The sequence below is a fragment of the Apis florea genome, unplaced genomic scaffold (genome assembly GCF_048593485.1).
Source record: "Apis florea isolate Af1SG1 unplaced genomic scaffold, ASM4859348v1 contig_3772_pilon, whole genome shotgun sequence".
In the NCBI taxonomy this organism is placed as follows: domain Eukaryota; kingdom Metazoa; phylum Arthropoda; class Insecta; order Hymenoptera; family Apidae; genus Apis; species Apis florea.
In genome coordinates, this window is record NW_028256845.1 from 116,458 (window position 1) to 137,770 (window position 21,313).

At 31.7% G+C, this 21,313-nt stretch overlaps 1 protein-coding gene across 3 annotated transcripts; it reads right to left on the reverse strand.

The window, feature by feature from the left end:
• Positions 1–11,568: 11,568 nt before the first annotated feature.
• On the reverse strand, positions 11,569–20,924 carry LOC100870774 (RNA-binding protein 25). 3 transcript variants are annotated; one of them, XM_012495689.3, is made up of 12 exons: positions 20,716–20,924; positions 20,129–20,271; positions 18,899–19,253; positions 18,379–18,573; positions 18,161–18,276; positions 14,243–14,454; positions 13,365–13,983; positions 12,792–13,209; positions 12,491–12,712; positions 12,222–12,397; positions 11,956–12,102; positions 11,569–11,887 (listed from the first exon to the last, which is right to left on the reverse strand). In XM_012495689.3, the coding sequence occupies exons 2-12, from the start codon at positions 20,234–20,236 to the stop codon at positions 11,795–11,797; spliced, it is 2,661 nt and encodes an 886-aa protein (XP_012351143.3). In that variant the 5' UTR covers positions 20,237–20,271; positions 20,716–20,924; the 3' UTR covers positions 11,569–11,794. The 3 variants fall into 3 exon arrangements, with proteins under 3 accessions (XP_012351143.3, XP_086771378.1, XP_086771377.1); XM_086915252.1 differs by having other exon boundaries at positions 18,899–19,223; positions 20,716–20,912; XM_086915251.1 differs by having other exon boundaries at positions 18,161–18,273; positions 20,716–20,912.
• Positions 20,925–21,313: the final 389 nt, after the last annotated feature.

Here is a 21,313-nt window from a genome sequence, read left to right on the forward strand (position 1 = left end):
CTGCACGGGGGCACCGCCAGTATTTATGTCAGGGGTAACAGAGCGTGCACTTTCCGCTCTCTCGTGCTCGAGAGGCGAGCGGAAAGATTGAAACTTACTGCTCTTTCTCGATAACTTCCGCACCCCTGTCGATCGAGGCATTATCGCTCCGCCTTTGGATCTTGAAATTCATTAACCATCGAATCATCAATCCATCCTCGTGCACTTGAGAATATTTTATCGTGGAAATTGAAACGATTCCAATCTTTTTTCGAATTTTTTGTATCTCGTACTTCGTAATTTATTATTCTTCCAGATTTGATGATGTCTGATCGTTGACCTCGTTTTTGAATTTTATTTTATTCCACGATGCGTCATCTATTTGCTAACGTTATTTTCTGTTATTAAATTGTTATAATTCCAAATAGAAATATCAAAAAAAAAAAAAAAACATTTTTCCACTTAGCGTATTTATATCTCAATTCAGAGAATCTCCATTTTCTTCGTACAATTCAACGTACTTTTCACTCATATATACATTTTCTACTGATATCTATAAATCCAAAATATTTTCGAGAAAGTTTCTCTCACGGAATTAGTCAACTTTTCTCTCTTCAAACTCTCTTCAAAAACGGGAAATGCAAAAATGTTAGGAGAATTATGAGATTATAGTAAATTAAATTCTCGTTAAAAATCTCGAATCTGTTCCTGGTTTGTTTTGGCTTGTTTGGGACGCGAGGGGACGACAATGGAAATTTCGGGCCAATTTTCCGTTCGATTCGAAGGTTAAAAGCTTTCTGGAACCGCGAAAACTCGCCCCGCGGTTTTCTTACGCTCCTCGCAATTAGCCAAGATTATGGCTATTCCTCGCTTCCGTGAATTTGCTCAAGACCCGAGTTGCTGAGTTATCCATGGCCGTGGTGGTGTTGCTTTCGTCAATTCCAGCTTTCGTGGAATCCCAAACGCGCGAGCGGAGGGACGCAATTTCTGTGCGCATCGCGGGCCCGTGTGCAATTTGTGACCGTTTCTACTGGATGTAACGTTAAAACAGTCCAGAACGCGCATTCAACGGGAGAGTCATTGTCAAACTCAAAATTGACTTCGCTCCTGTTTGAAATTGTTGGAGCGAATTTGTTCTGATGCGTATAAGAATAATTGAACTGTATGAAAAACGTCTTAGTTTTTTTTCTCCTTCTTCTTCTTCTTCTAGTTCATGCGTAAAATTGGATGTGAAAGAAAGTTTTATTGGATTTTTGTAAAAATTTTCCTTCTCGTACATTTGATCTGTTTAAATATTTTAGTCAAACTTTAGGTTTTGTGGTTTTATTTCTGTAATTGTTAAGCCAAATGTGTAAAATAATTTAATTACAGTAATAGAAAATTTTTATAAAAAATTTACCAAATATAATATTCTAACTATATTAAATCTAAAGATTCCAAAAGTTTCATCAACAACAAATTTGTTTCTAATTCTCCGATGTTTGTAAAACTATATAAACTATAGAATCAGAAAATTGTTTCCTCTTTAAGGGATAATTTAAAGAATGCACGCGAGAAGAAATTTGTTAATTCCATAGAAACTTCAAGTAGAATTTTAAATCTCTTAAAATGCGTAATAATTCGAAGCAGCTATTTCGCTCCTCTTTTCGGTCGAGAGAAATTTCATTAAAATTCGAAGCAGCCAATGAAATGAAATCTATCCACCGGCTCCTGTTACTTACTGTCCACGATAGCAACAGGTAGTGGTCGGAGGGTCACAGCTTCCTTTCATTTCGCAGACTTCCGATTACCTATTTTAGCATGCGAAACGAATATACGATTTCACAAATGGCGCGAAACCAATCGCACGATCGAACGGAAATTCGAGCAAGCGAAACAATTCCTGGCCGAACTTACAAATATTCGAAACTTGAAATCTCGACATAATCGTGTATTAAGCAATGAAATGATTGAATTGAGAAAAATTTTAATCTTCTAAGATTGAATTTTAACGTATTCTTTGTCGCGTGAATAATGTATTATTTACATTGAATTTCGTAAAATTATATTCTATCCGTGATAAGAAATAGTGTGACGAGTGTATTTTCAAAATTTTAGATTATGTTCAGAAAGAATATTTTTTTGGAGAAAATTGCTACTTTTACGTTGTTTTATTGCATATTATTTGTGATATTATTATCGAATGAAGGAAAAAAGAAAAAAACAAAGAAGAGAGAGGGAATGATAACGATAACATCGTCTAGATGTGATATAATAAACAAATAAATGAATATTTGTAGTGAACACGATGAAATTGGTAGATGAAATTGATGATGGAACGATGAAATTTTGGGTATAAACGAACATAGAGATTATCTTTGCAATTGCGATGAAATTAAATCAATTTCGCCCTCGCGTCGATGATTCCGCAGATTTCATGACCAATTTATGAAATAAACAGTTCATTTTATTGCACAGAGATGGTGTCGATTATTACAGAAATTCGCCGGCTTTGTTAAATCCCGGAATTTTCAGGTGTCAATGGATTATATTTCGTCTTCTGGTCGATAAAACAACAATAATTCAGTTATCGTTATTGAACATACTTTAAAACGCGATATTTAAATAAACTTTTGAAAAATTTGAAAAAAACACAAAACATTTTATCGTTTCGTATAATTCCGCGATAAAAATTTTTCAATTTTTCAATTCTTTTCCTCCTCCTCCTCCTCCAAAAAAAAAAAAAAGACAAAAAGTATTTTACAAAAACTATATCGAATATCTTTTAAATTCTATAATAAAAATTCTACTTAATTTTTCGAATTTCACAAATTTAATATTCACTTAAATACAACTTTGCGTACAACAAAAACAAACTATCCCTACTATCTTTTCATCATCATTACCAACCAACTTTTTTATTAGCCTAACCTAACAACCTAATGAAAAAGATTTCATAACTTAACTAACTCTCGACGTTAAATTCAATCTTGATTTACAACTTTTTGCCATAAGATATGATGGAAAAGTGGTAAAACAAGTGGCTCGTACGGTTAGATAATTAAAAGATTATGAAATAGAAGCAAGAACCAGTCGTACGAAGTTTTGTGTCTCTAATTCGTACTTCGAGCTTCATAAAAACCGCTAAAACGGTATTATACAGCCGATTTAGCGGGCCGGTAATGGTTGAAATTTACGATTCTTGGTAATTCGCATTAGAAACGGTATAATGATCCTAATCGACTAACGAGTCTCGATTAGTCTCGAACGCACAATGTATTATGCCGTTCGAGGGTAGTCATGGCGAAACTCAATAGTCTGGCCAAATACCAACCGCAATTAGTACTTAATACAGCATCGAGATAGAATTTAAATTAGTTTCTAAAAAAGAAAAATAATAATAATAGCAAGTATAATAAAAAAAAAAAAAAAAAAAATTTTTAACCTTTCGAATTTTTTAAAGAGTTTGAATATATTGAATGTATCTTTTTCCTTTTATAAGTATTGTCGGCAGATATTTTGGAAAAATCAAACGATACTCTTATATTTGGTTTTTTTTCTCTCGATCGAAAATATCTCATTCGCGACAAGATATTAAAAATACTTGGATGATCCGTCGATTTTATAATTGGCAAGAATTATGGAATTATCACTCTCTCGTAGAATATCCAGATAGAGGAAAATTCGATCGAAATAAGATTCCAATATTTATTTCCCCTTTTTCTTCGCGATCGAGAAAACGAAAAAAAAAGTTCTTTCTTAACGATCGGTTTCTCGAAAATTCTTCAGGTATGCGGGTGTTACACGTATAAAGCTGCAGAATTTCAAGCGGCAGTAAATCTTTCTACCAGTTCCGGGGCTAGGGGGTTTTTCCAACTCCCAAAGAACGTAAACCGATTAAGTCGGACCTGCAGACATAAATGAAATATTTAATCCGACCAGCTCCGGTGAATATAACTTCGTTCCCGTAGACGCTTTGTAATTATCATTCTCTCAAGTAATTCTCGTTTATGGTCGGAAGAATAATCGGCACGTAAAGTCCGTCATTGTGCCGTGTTTACGGGCGTCTTGATTGTTCTATCACGTTAAGATGATTAAGGTGAATAAATTTTATTATCTTCGTAAAAATAACATCTTTTCGAAAACTTAACAATCTATCAGCATCTCTCGTCGTAGAACAGCAAGAACAACAAATCATTATCTGCTGTTTGAAAATCTGTTATTCAGATTCGATATGCCTGCCTGCTTACGTGCCACTTAAGTTAGTATAATAAACTTGCACGACATCGATCAATGAAGAAATATCTAAGATTTTTCACGATGAGTCTTATCCTGCCCGCTCGTGTTAATTTGGATTATCGAGAAAGATGGTTGAAAAATAGAATCGATGCAAAATTCTCCCAAGATCATTAACCGTTTCCTTGCAACGATTAACGCGTTAAAAGCAGGATTTCGGGCGGCGATAGGCGAAGACCGAGTCCCAGAGCCGGCTCTCATTCGACGGGGCTTTACTAATATCCCTAAGTGCATCGTCAGCCGCTTGATGCAGCGTTGCACAAGCTCTGATACGCTTGCACTCCGGGGCTCGCTTACTTTTTCCTTCCATCCTTCTCCCTCCACGGTTCCGCGCCCTCTTTTCCACCGGCCGGTCCATGCTTCTCATGCCGTCTCCGTCTCGTTCATTCCCTTTCAACCCGCCTCGCCCCTCCCTTCAATTCGAGCGCGTGGCCCGCGCGGGATCCCCACTTCTCGTGATTACTTCCGATTTTATCCTAGACGCGGAAATTGTGCGGTGGTGTATGGCCACGGTTTCCCAAAGAATAGTAATATAAAAAGTAGTGCAGTCTCCGCGGTGCGGCGCGAAAGAAAGAAAGAAAGAAAGAAAGGGGCGGCGCGCGAAAGAACGAGATCGTGACGAAAAATTGTTCGAATTGTCTCTCCCTCGAACGCTTGTATCTCCTTATCTTCTTTTATCCTTCGCCTCCATCGTTTTTTCTTCGAGTCGAAATTGAGCACGTTGATGATAAAGTGAATTTCGACCCGTTGAAATATAATTGGTATTTCAATATTTCGAATGTTTAGAAGGAATCGTATTTTCGAACATAATACCGTTTAATTCGATGACAACGCGAGGGATAACCGCGATAAAACGTGCCCGTCCCGTCCGAACGAACGAAACGTGGATGCCACGGATATTTCCATAAAAGTAACACGTTGAAATTTCCATAACAGCGCGTATTATTTTCGGACGTAGAAATAGGAAACTGGATTTGCGCTCTCGCGGTAATATTACACGGATGAGAGTTCGGCGTCGTTCACTGTAATATCACGTGTTTCGTTCCAGGACGGTGGTTCCGTTAAAAGGGATATCGTTGTCCGAATTGCTTTGACTATTTTAATTAACCTTCTTTGATGTTGCCAGGACAGAATATCCCCCGTTGTAATATATATCGTCTGATTAATCGTTATATAATGGTTTGGAGAAAACCAAGTAGCATGTGATATATTTTGCTTACACGGTGGGATGAGATGAACAACTTTTCTCCGGAAACGTTGTGACAGAGAGTGAATTCGAGCGTGCACAAATAAAAGTGACGCGTATAGAGTGCATAAAAAAACAGGACGCGTAAAAATATTTCTAAAAGTACACATCCGATCTCCATTCTGATAATCCTTATACGAAACAAAAATCTATGATACCGTTTCGCGAAAGCGTTGGTTGGCTCTGCTTTCTTCGAGAATAGGGCTCGGTAAAATGCCAGCTTAAATACGCGAATATACGTAAATAAGCCTCTCCTTGGCATCATTCTTTCAAAATTCTCGAATGGATCCGGATAAAAGCGGGGGCTCCCTTTTCGCCCAAAAAATCCTGTTACCCTGCACACAGCGCTGGAATGGAGGGATCGAGAGGGTCCTCGAAGACTTCAGACCGGATGGAAAATTCCCCGAATTTCAATCCCTCGATCTCTCCTTCATCCTTCTCAGATCTCATCCTCCTCGATTCTTACCGCACGCTCTCAATTGACGTTCGAACAGCAGTAAAGATGGAACGAAGAAAAAATCGAGGCGAAAGGAAGAGAAGAGACGATCAGATGGCCTCGAGTAGGACACGTTGGCTCGAGATAGCGACACCGCGTATCTGTGGCCGGGCCTGGTATTCGAGGATTACCTGAGTTTAGCATAATATTAGGGAGCGGAGGGGAAGGACAACAGGCGGGCGACGAGAAGATGGGAGGAGTGGCGGGGTGAGAGTAGCAACGGGCGAGAGAAGGGTGCAGGTATTATTCATGGATTACCTCACTTGTCCCGGCTACAATCCTCCCAAAGCCTCCATTAGAATAATTGCTTCTTCATCTTCGCGCTTATGTGGTTGCACCGCCCGCCACTGCGTCATTCTCTTTCACAGCCGCGATCCGCTTCCATTCTCCAGCCATCCTACACACCCCCGTCACTTAGCCGCGATGCGAACCCGCACCGGTGTGTTGCGGCTACGTTCTTCTTCTATCAGCTCCTCTTCTCCTCTCGTCCTCCTCACCGTTCCCTCCATAATTGAGAGAGAGGGAGAGAGAGTTCACCTGTTCGTGGAAAGTCGTATCGTATCGATGAAAAGCAATGGAAACAGTTTTCGGTAATAAATAGAGAGACAATGTTAACGGATTATTCGTGGAAGGGTTTCGGAATGACAAATTGCTTGCTGCCTTTCGTCGCATCTTCATGTAAACAGGCTCTAAAGAATTGATATATATATATATAACTTGCATGATCATATATACAAAAAGCTTTTTTATATCTTTATCCATTTTTTTTATTACCGATAAAAATTCAAGCGTCGATACTTGGTCGTTCCTCCATACTTGTTTCTATAAATTGAATATTGAATAAATTCTTCTTTTCTTTTCTTTTTTTTTTTTTTTCTTGATCAATCTACGATCCTGTTTCGTCGAGTGGTAGTTAAATGATACGAATCACGAATCTTTTTTTATATCTAGAATCGGACACGGTAATTTCACCGTAAAGCTCTTCCGCAACCGAGAGAAAACTATTCAAATATTTGAATAGCCTTGTCGCAGCCACTTTCTTTTCCGGTTTTACGCGACACGCTCTTTCAAGAATGAACCGGATCGCCTCAACGTATCTCTGTCTATAATGTTTTATTGTCTATAATTGTCTTTTTTATCTTTTATTTAAGTTTATTTTTCTTCTTCTTTTTCTCTCTCTCTCTCTCTTTCTCTCTCTTTGCTCTTTGCTCTCTACTTTCGACCGAAGAAAAATTCTTGTCCAGGAGATTTAATTTGTTTTTTCGTGCGAGTGTCGATGCAGTTGACTCGGAATGGGAGGAAAAATAGCCGTAGTATCGATCGATTGCCGATGAAACGGTGGAAACGGCGAAATATATGAGGCGAAATGTCGAGGAACGTTCGGCGTAAATGTTGAAACTCGCGCGAGAATGGACTTGTCAACAGTTGTTCTCTTCGCAAATGTTTATTTTGGAAATTGAATTCCCGCAATAAAAACTTGGCGCGAGCATTAATCGTTCCCTCCTCCTTCCTTTTCTTTTTTTCTTTTCTTTTTTTTTTCTTTCCTTTCTTTCTTTTCTTTCTTTCATCGCGCGTTTTACTTCGGTAAGAATACCGAGTGAAATAACTTGCTGCTGCTGTTGGGAATGTTCTGGTTAATTGTTCCTCCTCCTCGTAGTGGCGTGCAAACGATGATAATCGATTAGAAAAATTTAATTAAAAGTTAATTGAAAATTTCATCCCTCGTGTTATTCAAACAGGTTAAAGGCTTTGCAAATTATTTAAACCGTTTATGCTTGTCGTGGAAACAGGAATCGAAGAAAGTAGGAACGATAAATCACGCGTTGCTGCGTGAAATAAACAACAATCCCTTTTTACATCTTGTTAACAACTTACAATTATCACATTGATGAAAATTCATAACGCAAAAAAATTGATATCAAAAAATTTTCTTCAATCTTCTTCAAATTGTTCCTATATTATACTGCGTAAAAGCGACTGTTACGATGCAGCAACGACAACTTGGATGATTCAGCAACTATTCCTCTGCTAATAGTCACGACTCCGCAAGATTATCCAACGAGCAGTTAAGGAAAACGGGACAAAGATCGATAGAAGATGCACACAGAAGGAACGATAATTTGAAAGAGAAGGAGACGAGTTAAACAACGTATCGAACGCTTGATCGCCTCGATATCCGAAAAAAAAGGGGAGGAGGGCAACGGGTAGAAATATTCGCGGCAGGTGTTATAGCAAATGTCGCGTGAAATGCAATTTGCAGCCGCGACGTTGGCTTTTCATTCGATGATTCTCGTTATCCTCGTTACACGTGCCCGTGGCAAATTGCGCGCGAAACCGTGAGAATAAATTGTCTCCACGAGCGGCGACGACGATTGCATACACACAGCATGGCGACGTCGAATAGCGCCGCGACGAAAGCATTCGCCTCCCTCCTCCTTTTTTCCACCGTTGGCCCCCAGATGCGATCCTGCGAATATTTAGTTACCGTGAACTACACTCGTTACCGTTTCATCTTCCTCTGGCAGATACGTGCGACGATTCCTTGAGTCCTTCCACCCAAACACCCCCGCCGATCCTTCCTTTTTTTCTTTCTTCTCTCCGCTCGTCGATCGTCGGTCTGGCGGGCACGTTTCGTCTGTAAAATGTTCAAGCGCGCCTCTTCCGGTGTTTCGCATTACCGCTACTTCTCTCGACGACTCTCGTACTCTTCTTCCTCTGTGCGTGTTTCGCGTGTCTCATCGTCCTCAGCTACGTGTTAACGCGGGCTCACGATTAATTTCAGACGCATAATTCCCTCTCTTCCTGTGGATGATACTTGTTTCAGGCAATTTCTCTTCTTCATTTGTATCATATCGAGTCGAGGCTGATGGCGAAACGATTTTAGTTCTTTGTGTAAATTCAACATCCTTGCGTCAATTTCAATATGTGTGCGTCGATAGTGAACTGTTTTCTTTTCTTTTTTTTTTTTTTTCTTTTTTATAAAATGATAATCCAACAATTGTGGGACCTAAGTTAGGTTTAATTATAATCAAAGCAATAAAGTTCTGTGTATACAAATTTAAATATATGAATTAAATGTCAGACGTCAGGATTAAATTCTTCTGGAATCCTTCTATTGCACGAATTTTCTTTCTTGTGCCGTGAAAATTATCCGACGAATGTACAAACGTTTAACTAGAGGCCATTCCAAAATCATCGATAAAATTCATTAAGCCGAAGCATCTTCAAATCTAATGTGGATGTGGTACCAACACAATACATAGTCTGGCGGATAATGCAATTGTTGCAGGTAATGTGCTTTGTACAGTATACTATAGTCATTGAATTGGCCGTGGTAAACCGAGAGCTTGCACTGCTCGTTTTCCTACCTCTCCACGCTGTTTACCAAGATATTACAACGGCTGGAAAATATGAAATGAAATTATTGATATGAAAATTTCTTAAAAATTCAAAATAATAGATTTATCAAACGTACATCATACATGCTTTACGGTTGAATAATTAAAGGATCAATTTGAACGTTTATTATTAACAAATACTTCAGTTTACGTTAGCTATATAATTTAGAAAATATATATATATATATAATTTGAAAGATAATATTAATGTTAATCGCATTGATGATTTAATTTGTTGATGTTTGAAACGTATAAATTAATCACGCTAACGGATTTTTATCATTTAATCACGTATCATATATATATATATATATAATGCGATTGTTCAATCATCAATTCATACGTTTCTCGCTTCCCATCCAGGATGCATTTCGCGCACAAAAGCATTGTCTGTTGTCAGCGTTGGTAAAAATTGGTCGCAGCCGAGCGTGCATCAGTAAGACTGCATCGAGGCCGCTTTAAAAGGAAACACGCGCGTTTCAGCGAAATTCGTGTGTATAAATACATAAGAAAAAGAGGCAGGAAAAAGAGGTGGCGACGAGAAGACTGGCTGTACATAATCGCGTCGCGACAAAGAATCCATAAAAGGTTGGGCTGCCTGCGTTTTTCGTATAGTGTCGAAGAGAGGAGAGGAGAGAGAAAGGAGACTGAGAGAGCGACTCTAAGCTGTGCCGCACTCGTGTTCCCGTGAATACAATAATGCTCCGCTATTAACCGAGAGCTTGTATTAAGCCCTCGAAAAAAGCTTTCATGCACTTAACGACAAATAATATGAGAAGTAGTGCTACGCAGCCGGGACACCCGTCTCGCTAACTTTCTACAGATTCCACTATAGACATGTAACGATTCACCACCTGCAAAATAGAATTCATAATAGTTCGAAACTATATATTTTTTTTTTTATTTTTTTGATTAAAATTGATAATCATCAATTTTCTTTTTTGCAATAAAATAATCAAATAATCAAATTGAATTGTGTTTGTTCTTTTTTTGATAGATGAGAGCATCAAATATTTTGATATTATGATTTTAATAAAAAGTATTTATAATAAAATTATATCTTATGCAAGATCTTAATGAAATTTTATATTCTTTCCTTTTAATTGTTTATTTATAATAAATTATTATAAATTATTATTTAGGATCGGCAGTCCGATTAATCTTAAATCTGATATTGTTCTAATCTTGCAAATTGTGAATATTTTATAAGAAAAAAAAAAGTTTAATGTTTTCGAATGAATAATAATTAGTTATGCGATTTATAAAAAATATAAAAAAGATCTGAAAATATTATTCTTATATGAAAAATCAAGTTAATATTGTTAAATTAAATTATTAACATTGATAAGCTAAAATAAATTAACATTAGCGAAAAATTTAAAAAATTGTAAAAAGAAAGAAATGTAAGGTATATTTACTTTATTTAAATTATATGAATTTTTCATAAAATTACACAAAATATGAGATGCTTAAATTCATATTTTTACATAATATTAAATACTATAATTAAAATTGAATAAAAAAAATTGTTACATCAAATTAAAAATATTCAAAATATATAAGAATATAACAACATTTATTATTATTATTATTATTATTATTGTTGTTGTTGTTGTTATTATTATATATTTATTATTTAATTAATACATTAATATATTTGTAATATATTTGAATCACTACCTTATCTTTTCCAATTGGATTTTTCTAAATCTTTTACTAATTCCTACTTACCTCCCTTATAAAAAAATTTATTTCATATTTCATACACATACCTTCTTGTATTAATATTAATTTGTAACTTTTCATTAATTATATTACCGTAAAAATAGTTTCTTTTTTTTAATATCGTGTTTTTCATTGAATAGAAAATGTATAGTAATATTTTTAACTTTAACTACCTTATTAAATTAATTCAATATGTTATAAAACATAGAATATTAACTTAAAAAAATTACAAATATTTTAAGAAAAATAATTATTTTTGCTATATCTATATACAAATTAAACTGCTTTGCAATTTATAGGAACATTTATAGGATTATATAATCATCTAATAAAATTTATATCCATAAGCTTTTTGAAATATCTAAAAAAAATCTATTATTTATAAACATATTAAAAGGTTTCTTTATAAAACTATGGATAAGCAAATTTAGAAAAACACAACTCAAATATTATAAATCGTAATTACAATTTGTATTTAACATTTCAATTGCTACACATTTAGTTTACCTATCAATCGAGCAACACCTTGTTTTTCATCTAGCGAAAAATCCTACAAATTATACATAAGTAATTGTATATTAGGATATATAATCTAAATAGTACATTTTAACCAAAGGAGTTTGATGTGTAGTATAAATTTTCAAGTCGAGTTTAGTACTTTAATTGATATTTCATTTATTTAACTAAGCCCATTTTTTTAGCTTCAACTTCGTAAATTAATAACCTCCACATTTTCACTACAAAAACTTCTGCTTCTTCATCCAATACCTATAATATATATCGTAATAAAATCAATAAATTAATATTTTACATTGGACAGAACAAAAATCATTTACCATCTGTACATCATCAAGTATGCCCTGAGGAGAACTGCCAGCCATTACTTTACTACAAATAAAATCTACTAATGTCGGTTCAGGTTCTCCAATATATTCAATAATTTTTTTGTTAATCCACGGCCTTATCCTTTTTTCCATTAATGTCTATAAAAATAAAAAAGCTTAACATATTTTATTTATTTATAATATTATCAAAATAATATTATATCAAAATAATGAAACACCATATTTTGTTAAAAATATTAAAAATATGTCTTACATACATTATCTATTACTGCCCAATCAAGTTGATATCCAAATAAAGCATTTTTATCTGTAGGTATTTTATCAATAAGGGATTTTATGTGCTTTCGTTTCTCTTCTTGACTTTTTGTACTTTCTTCTTTTCCAGCTTTAGGAGCTTCTTCGTTAGATTTTTTCTTTTTCTCCTCGCCGTAATCTAAAATACAATTTGTATAAAATATCGTATAAAATTATATGAAAAATTATTTAAATAAAAAATAAATTAATAATTTATCTATTTATATATTACCTAAAGGAACTAGTTTACGCTTCTTTGCGTTATTAGCACCATCATCATCATCGTCATTATTAAATACATCTTTAACGTCAATTCGACCTTTCTTTTTATTCTGATTTATTTGTTGTGAACTAACATTAACAGCTGTACTTGGACTAGCAGGAGTTTTATTACCTATTCCATGATCACCACTACGATTTCCTCCGCTTCCCATGGCAAATGGTATAAAGTTACCTGTAGTGATATAAATGTGATACAATAATAAAAAATATATCTTCTTCTTATAAATTAAAAAATTACATTATTTACTCACTACTACCCGTTTTTTCTGGTTCGCTAACAAGAGACATACGTGAATCTTCATCTAATGTGGGTGGAATGGATTGAACTGGTGTTGTTACCGTTTGATGAGAAGGTGATGATCTCGTCCCCTTTACACTCTCTCTATCTGTTTCTACAACTTCCTCATTTTCTTCCCCATCACGATGATGATTTTGATGATGACGATGATGTCTTCGATGATGATGATGATGCCTAGGTGGTGTTCTAGATGGTACTTCTGATTGGGAAGCATCATCAAATTGCACACATTCGTCACTATCACTTTCAATTGGTTCAGTTTCTATAGGTGGCATAACTTCCTTTTCTTTTTTCACTACTTTTTCATCTTCTTCATCAATTATCGTAATAACCGGTTTAGGCTTATATTGTTCCTCTCTTTCAGCTTTCAACTAAAATTAAACAATAACAAATACATTATTTTATTATATAATATAATTATAATATAATAAAAATTATATAATAATAAAATAAACAGTGAATTTTATATATATGTATATATATATATATATAAATCGAAATACAATGCTACTTAAAATTATTATACCCTTTCAAATTCAGCTGCTGGATCTGGATGAGAAGCATCAGCATAAAGTTTATCGCGAAGACGTTGAAGTTCTTGACGTTCGGCGCAACGATCTCGTGAATCGGCTTCAGCTTCAAGTGCTCTCTCTTCCAAACGACGTGAAAGTTCTTTACCTTTGTAATATTTAGCATCGTCTCTTTCATCATCGTAATCTTCGAGAAATTCTTTCAATCGTTTTGCTTCTCTTTCTCGTGCTTCCCGTTTTGCTCGGCGTTTTTCCGCTTCTTTTTCATATTCTTTTTGTTTACGACGTTCCCGTGTTTCCCATGCTCTCAAACGTTCTTGATAAGCTGCTTCTTTTTCTCTTGCTCTTCTTTCGTTTTTCTTCCTTTCTTTCGCCTCTTCCTCTTCCTCTCTTTCACGCATAATTTCTCTTTCAGTTTTCCTCGCTTCTTCTCTTTCACGTTCTCTTTCACGTTCTCTGTCTCTTTCCCTTTCTCTGTCTCTTTCACGTTCACGTTCGCGTTCTCTTTCACGATCACGATCTCTTTCTCGTTCTCGTTCTCTATCTCTTTCTCTATCTCTATCTCTATCACGCTCTCTATCACTTCTCTGACGATCCCTGTCTCGTTCCTTAGATCTTAAATAATAAATCATATAAAATCATTATCAAATCTAGTCGTAATAGTAAAGTTTTAAGTATCGATTCATTTTTTTTTCTATTTAATTATATTGAAATTATATACATATAGATATATAATTAAATATTAAATTTATGCGTTATATTAGATAATATAATTTATTTTATAATAAATTATACGTTTTATGTAATACATATTATATATATAAATTTTAAAATGAAATTAATTACTTTTAAAAATCATTATGAATGTTATTACCTAGATTTAGACCGTCGTTTATCTCTTCTACTACTTCCAGTACTACTACTACGACCCTTATGAGATGTAGGACTACCAAGATCACCATCCTGGTCGTCTTTAGTACTACTGCCATCTCGCCTATCTCGTCGCTCTTTTTCTCGTTTCTCCCGTTCTTCTTTTTCAACAGCTTCTTTCTTCCGTTTTACTTGAGCCTTTTCCTCTTCCTGCTTCTATAAAACACAAAAATAAAAGAATAGGTGAGACTAAATAATTAATAGAAAACTTATCAGGCTGTGATAATAAAACGCAAAAACTAGCAATCGTATCCTCCTGAGTTATAAAAATTAAAGGGTAGAAAAAGGTTACTGTAAGTGTAAAGTTAGTTAATGTATATAAAAGTGGTAATATCATTACACTATAATAGTGCAGTATTATTACTTTTTTAAGTCAAAATATAGATGCCCAAATACATATGCATATTAATGAAATATGAAATATCTCTTATAAAATATTCACACAAACAATTTGTATTGTTCAAAAAGTAATATTTATATATATATATTCACATATATATATATATATAGATTTTGCTAAATAATATCGAAGTATATAAAAAGTATATTGATATTATCGGCAAATTGAAAAAATTTTACTATTTGGAATAAAATATTTTATTATAAGGAAATTTCAATTCCTTATGAAAAACAAGAAACTTAAAAATTTATTTTTTAAATTTTAATATCTAACATTTTATAAAGATTGCAATGTTGAACGATTACTAGTTGCACAAAAATTAACCACATATCAAGTATCATAATTCTGTTCATCTCAATGTAGTATACTCACTCCACTAGAGTATTCTCGGTCAGCAGCATCTTACACGAAATCTTGTTTACATATCAATTACCTAGGTGCAGGTATAAATTTTGGAAACAAGCATAAGAAATTTCTTAAGCTCTACTTAGATTAAGAATACCTTAATGCTAACAGACGCATTGTAGAGGCCACCCAATGTACTTACAACATTGCGAATGTGCCTGTAAATTAATAGTCTAAAGCTATATAAGACTAAGAGTCGAAAGGGGTGAATATTTAGATTTCTTGTCAATACTCAATAATTATTAGAAAGTATTATACCAATCAGAAGCGGAGTCATCACGAAGAAGGGATTCCACCAAAACATCTTTCACTTTTGCCAAGAAACTGTCACACGTCTGTCAACTTTGTTTTCTTCTGGCTATGCAGCTGATGCAGCAAACTGTTGGATATCAAATACACAAAAGTTTGCCCACCCTTATCGTCCCGTATTATCAACGTATCGTCTTAGAAATAAATTAATATGGTTCATCCTTACTTGATATAATAATAACAATAATGGGTTACTGCTTGGAGAGTCCTGAATCATAGACTCTGATGAATATTATTTTTGTAACAAAATATAATTAGCCTAACTCAACTTATTCCTTCCTGCTTATAACATCAATATAGCATACATACCTACATAAATCTACACAAAATTGTAATATATAAGAAAAAACATTCAAAATTATGAATTGCTTTTTCTTATTTTTTTTAGATTAGATATCCATACAATAACCCATAGTCTTTTAAACTAATAAGGATAGAATAACTGAGTGCATAAAAGTAGATGCACATATGAGGAAAAAAACAGACTGTTGAAACATGAAATATCAGTGGTCATAGGTATTCAGATGGGCAGTTCACTAACAAAACTACAAGAACCGAATGGTTGTGTTGGCTCATGGTTGTGGAGTTTACTCACGGTGTGAAGTTGACTTGGTCAGTCAGTGTGGTGGTACCGGAGAATGGAGGAGCGCGCACCTAGGTACTACATGTCTGATCGAGACGCTGACAGAAGCTGTTTACACAAAATAAAGACAACAACTGAACAGTCGCCATTGTGAAGACAAAATCATTTCATTGTGTGTAGGATTCAGAAAGTCTCGATCCTATTAATAATCTATCTAAGAATATATTATAAAATATGTCAGCGTCAAATTTCTTTGTTCAAAATGATATTTTTTAATCCTAAACAATGCATAAAAATTAGAAATGGTACATTACTGATCTTCTATATACTCGTACTAAATTGCTAGACTTTAGAATAAATATAAAAATGAATCACAAGTAAAACAATACGCATAATTTTTAATATAAAAAATTAAACAAATAATAAAATAATAATTTTAAAGAATTTTATAATTTTCAAAAATAATATGAATATAATTTTATAATAAATATAAAATTATATAATTATATAATTATTATATTATAGAAAATTAATACTGTCTATTATTAATATAATAATATTTTCTTAAATCATATGTGTATATTAAAAATATATCAATTTAATACTTTGATAATTAAATATCATAATATTTATTTGTTTTCCATGACAAATCTTTATTTGTATCTGTATTTTATTTGTTATTAAATAAAAACAGTATTATTTCTTCAAAATATTTCTTTTTTAAAATAATTAAAATATTATAGAATAAAAGATAAATTTTTACATAATTATTAGTGCTAGCAATTTAGCACAATAAGTATAGAAGTAGATAAAGAAATTTGATTGTATGGAATAAGTTGTATTCAAAATACAATAGCAATAATGCTATTAGTATAACGCAGAATTATATGCGACGATTAAGAAAATGGAGTTCCAATAGAAACAGATATATTGGCTATACGGTGTCAGCATGTTGTAGAGTTACGAGATTCTCCCGTCTTAATATTGCTCATTTCTTGTTTTTTCATGTTTTGTTGGTTGGATATACTCTGACTTACCGACGAGGCTGCAGCTGCCTGCGAAAATACGAGGGATGTGCTGTGATTGACTCCCTTCAGAGCCAATGAGTGAGTGAAAGAGTGGTCCCCACACACAGCATTCCTAGGCGTGTGCGTTTGCTGTGTGCGACGCACGCTGCCTGTTATTATAATTATAGCAACGAGTCACGGCTCCAATTATTTAGAGCTAACATAGCACACACGCACTTTATCACAAAATACTTAAAAACTAAAGTTTATAATTATACACTTGTAATCCCCTTTTGCCTGCCCAAATACATTTAATTTTTTATATAGATATGCTGCGAGTTCAGCAACAAACAATCGTCTAACACGAATTATAGATGTAATCAAAATTAAACGCATTAAATATTTATAAATTCATATTTACATCACATTATATTATTTAAATTATAAAAATATCTGAATTTGTCATGTATAAATTTTATCAATTATTATTCATCAAAAATATATTTTGTTATTTCTTTATATTTATAAAATAATTAATTTTATTTTTTTATTTGAAAAACAAAAAAAAAATTCATTTATATTATTCATATATATTATTCATATTTTTTTAAGATAATAAAATAAATACTATAAAGTATTACAAACATATTCTTAATTATTTATATAAAACAAAAAAAAGTAGAGAAATTATTATTAATCTTCATTAACATTTAAATATTTATCATATGCAAAAAAAAAAAAAAGAATTATAATAATATATGTATGATATATATGTATATTAGTTTTTTATTTAATAAAATTTTTTTTTCAAAGAAAAAATTTTAAAAATGAAAAATGAAAAATGAAAAACATAACATTATTATGTTAAATAGTAAAATAGCAAATTTTTTTTAAAAAAAATTATAAAATTTTATAGAATAATGTTTATAATGCTTCATAAAAAATTTATATAAATAGCATTAATAATTTTATAACAATTATTAATATTTATTTATATACCTAAATTTTTTGCAAATTTTTTATCCAATCCTTTTTGACCACAATTCCTGATACCTTTTAATGTTTTAATATATCATATTTGATAATATGACAAAAAAGAAGGGCAGAAAAATAGGAATAACATAACAAAATTTATAAAATAATTATAAAAATAATTACCTTCATAACTTCCCTGAATTTTCCAATTTCTCGGGTAATCAAGTCTCTTTTACTTTCTTCTATTTCTGCATCATCCAAGTTTAAAGATTTTGCAACCATTTTCGTTTGATGTTCTTCTATAACATATAAAATATTTGTTACTGTATACACTATAAAATATATTATATAGTTCCCTAATTTAATTAAATATATTGCTATCAACAAAATGAATACACTACCAGGAGCAGCTTGAGCCATTTCTAGATCAGTAGCATGTTCAGCTATAATTTGATTAATGCGTGCTAGTGCATCTGCATCCACTACTCTCATACCCTCATCCATATAATCTTCACCTTCTTCTCCTTCCGTTCCTTCAATTGATGTTTCATCTTGTAAAGGTGACTGACCTCCTCGTAATTTTTTTCTTCTTTCCGCTGTAATGGAAAAAGTAAAAAATACAAAAACATATCCATATATACATATACAATAGTGCTTGCTTAAATTCCAATAAAATCATTTGAATTAAATTACAATAACTCAATCTCAATATTTTCTAATATAATTTATGCTTCAATTTCAATATAATTCAAATATATATGACAAGAATAAGTGAAAAAATACATTTGAATGTATTTCTAAAAAAAAATTATTATCTTTTCTTTTAATTATAATACAAATCCCAATTTATTAAAATTTCAGTGAGCACTATTGTATATTTACAATAATATTCTATCTACATATAAATGTAAATAAATTTACCTTTAAATTGATCCAAAACAACTTTAGCTTTTGCATCAACTTTGACAACAAGTTTCTTTGTACCTATTTCCATATCATGAAGTAATCTAACTGCTCTAAGACCTGCATCAGGACCTGCATATTCGCAAAATCCAAAAGCTTGAACTCTCTTCCATGAAAGAACATGACCACATGCACCCAGAATATGTCGAATCATCACATCAGGTGCTCTTTCCATAATGTTACCAATAAATACAGTAACTGGTGGACCAGATTCTCTTTCACGACGACGATTATTGTCATGACGGTTTTGGTTACGTGCATACCGCACAGCTGGAGCTGAGGTCTGCATCGCAGATACGGGTGTTGGAATCATCTATGTTTTATAAATGGTAGTATTCTTAATAATGCACATCTCTACTCATGCAGTCCAGAACCTCCCCTCCCCCTAATAGCATATTAATCCTTTTCTTTTTATTATTCTTTAATACAGAAGCAAAACATGCATATATTAAATAGAAAGAACTGAAGAGAAAGATTTCTGTGAAAAACATAACTTTTAAAAAATAATCAATTCAATCCATTCAATTCTACAGCATAAAAAGTTAATTAATATGCATTCTATTTAACATTATAATTTAAATGCAAAATGTTATTATAATATACAAAATAATTGCATTAATATATAGAAAAATTTATAATTGTGACATAAAATTGAAAATATAAAGCTGTGTAATAATTTCTTTATAATTAACATGTTCATTTATTTGCACAACATTAACAAAATTAAATACTACATGCTTTTCAATTTTATTTCTTAATATAACTAAAGATATGTATTCTATTTGTTTCTAAAAATTTATAACATTTAAATACATTTTTATTTTTTATTTAAAAAACAAGTTAAATAAACAAGTTTAATATTATAAATAAATTACAATATATCGACTTTTAATTACATTTAATCAAGTATTAAGAAATTAATATTTGACAAATATATTATGTATATTTTTATTCTTTATCAAAATAAATAAAAATTTATATTTTCTAAATTATTTTATATTAAAATTTTAGTTAACAAAATGATTTTATTAATCATTTTCCAAGTGCATAGAAAATATTTAACAGAAAATTATAAATTTATCAGTGCATAGAAGATATTTAACAGAAGAATTAAAAATTTATCAATACCACTCAAAAACACGAAAAATACCATGCTAAGTTAAAATATTTAATTTTATGTTTACTTACATGTGCCATAGGCATTACACCACCAATAATTGGTGGAGGTGCGCCAACCATATAAGGCATTGGTGGCATGCCTGGTATTCCCATTGGAGGTTGACCAGGATAAGACATTTCTTATTTTAAATAATACTATGGCAGTGTCCTCACTAAAATGCATAACACATTAATTTAATGTCTTATTTAATATAAAAAAAAATATAAAAGATAGTAAAGATTTAATTTGATTTTGAATTTAATAAATTTTATTATTGAATTTAATAATAAATTATCAAAATTTATACTTACAATTATAAAATATAGAATAATAAAATAAAAATTATCGTTAAATAACCTTTAATATATAACAATATTTCTAAGCATTCTTGAGATACAATTAAATATAAATATTAATTTAACATTATATTAATTAATATTTCATAACGAATATTTGAACTATGTATAAATACATAAATATTATTTGATAAATTTATTATATAAAAACATACTTTTCATAATAATAATTATAGATACTTAGATAGAAAAGACACTAATGGATGCTTTAGTATTCTAACCATTAAATAATCGTAATGAAAGACCAATTTCATACTTACATAATATATTTGAAAATAGAAATAAAGCATCAACCATCGTTTAAAAAATATTTACGTCATTTTATTAGAACTTTAGAGATAAAGAAATATTACAATAAACACATAAATTGAAATTTCCACTTTCACAATCCGTCAGCTTGTAATCACTTCTTTTCGCCCATTACGGCTTCATGCGCTGATTGCTTCTAGAAGGCTATGGTTGATGGTACATTTCCCGTGTGTTCAAAAACCCATCATGAAAAATTATATTATACGTATTTATTTTATTATACGTTCGTTTCATAATTTCTTAAATATTTATTATGTTATATTAATACAAAATATATTAATATTAAATGATTTAAATTATATATATATTATTTATTAATTATATTTTTTGTAAGAATAGAATACTTAATTTTAATTCAAATTTTCATGTATGTATTTTGTTATTATATAAAGAGTATCATTACAATGTAATATAATAAATCTATGTTTACGTATATTAATGCCAGAGAAACCGGTTTATTTATGTATCAAATTGCATTATAATTATATCAATCTTTTAATATAGCTTTTATATATAATATTATTTGAAAATCTATTAAATATTTATAAT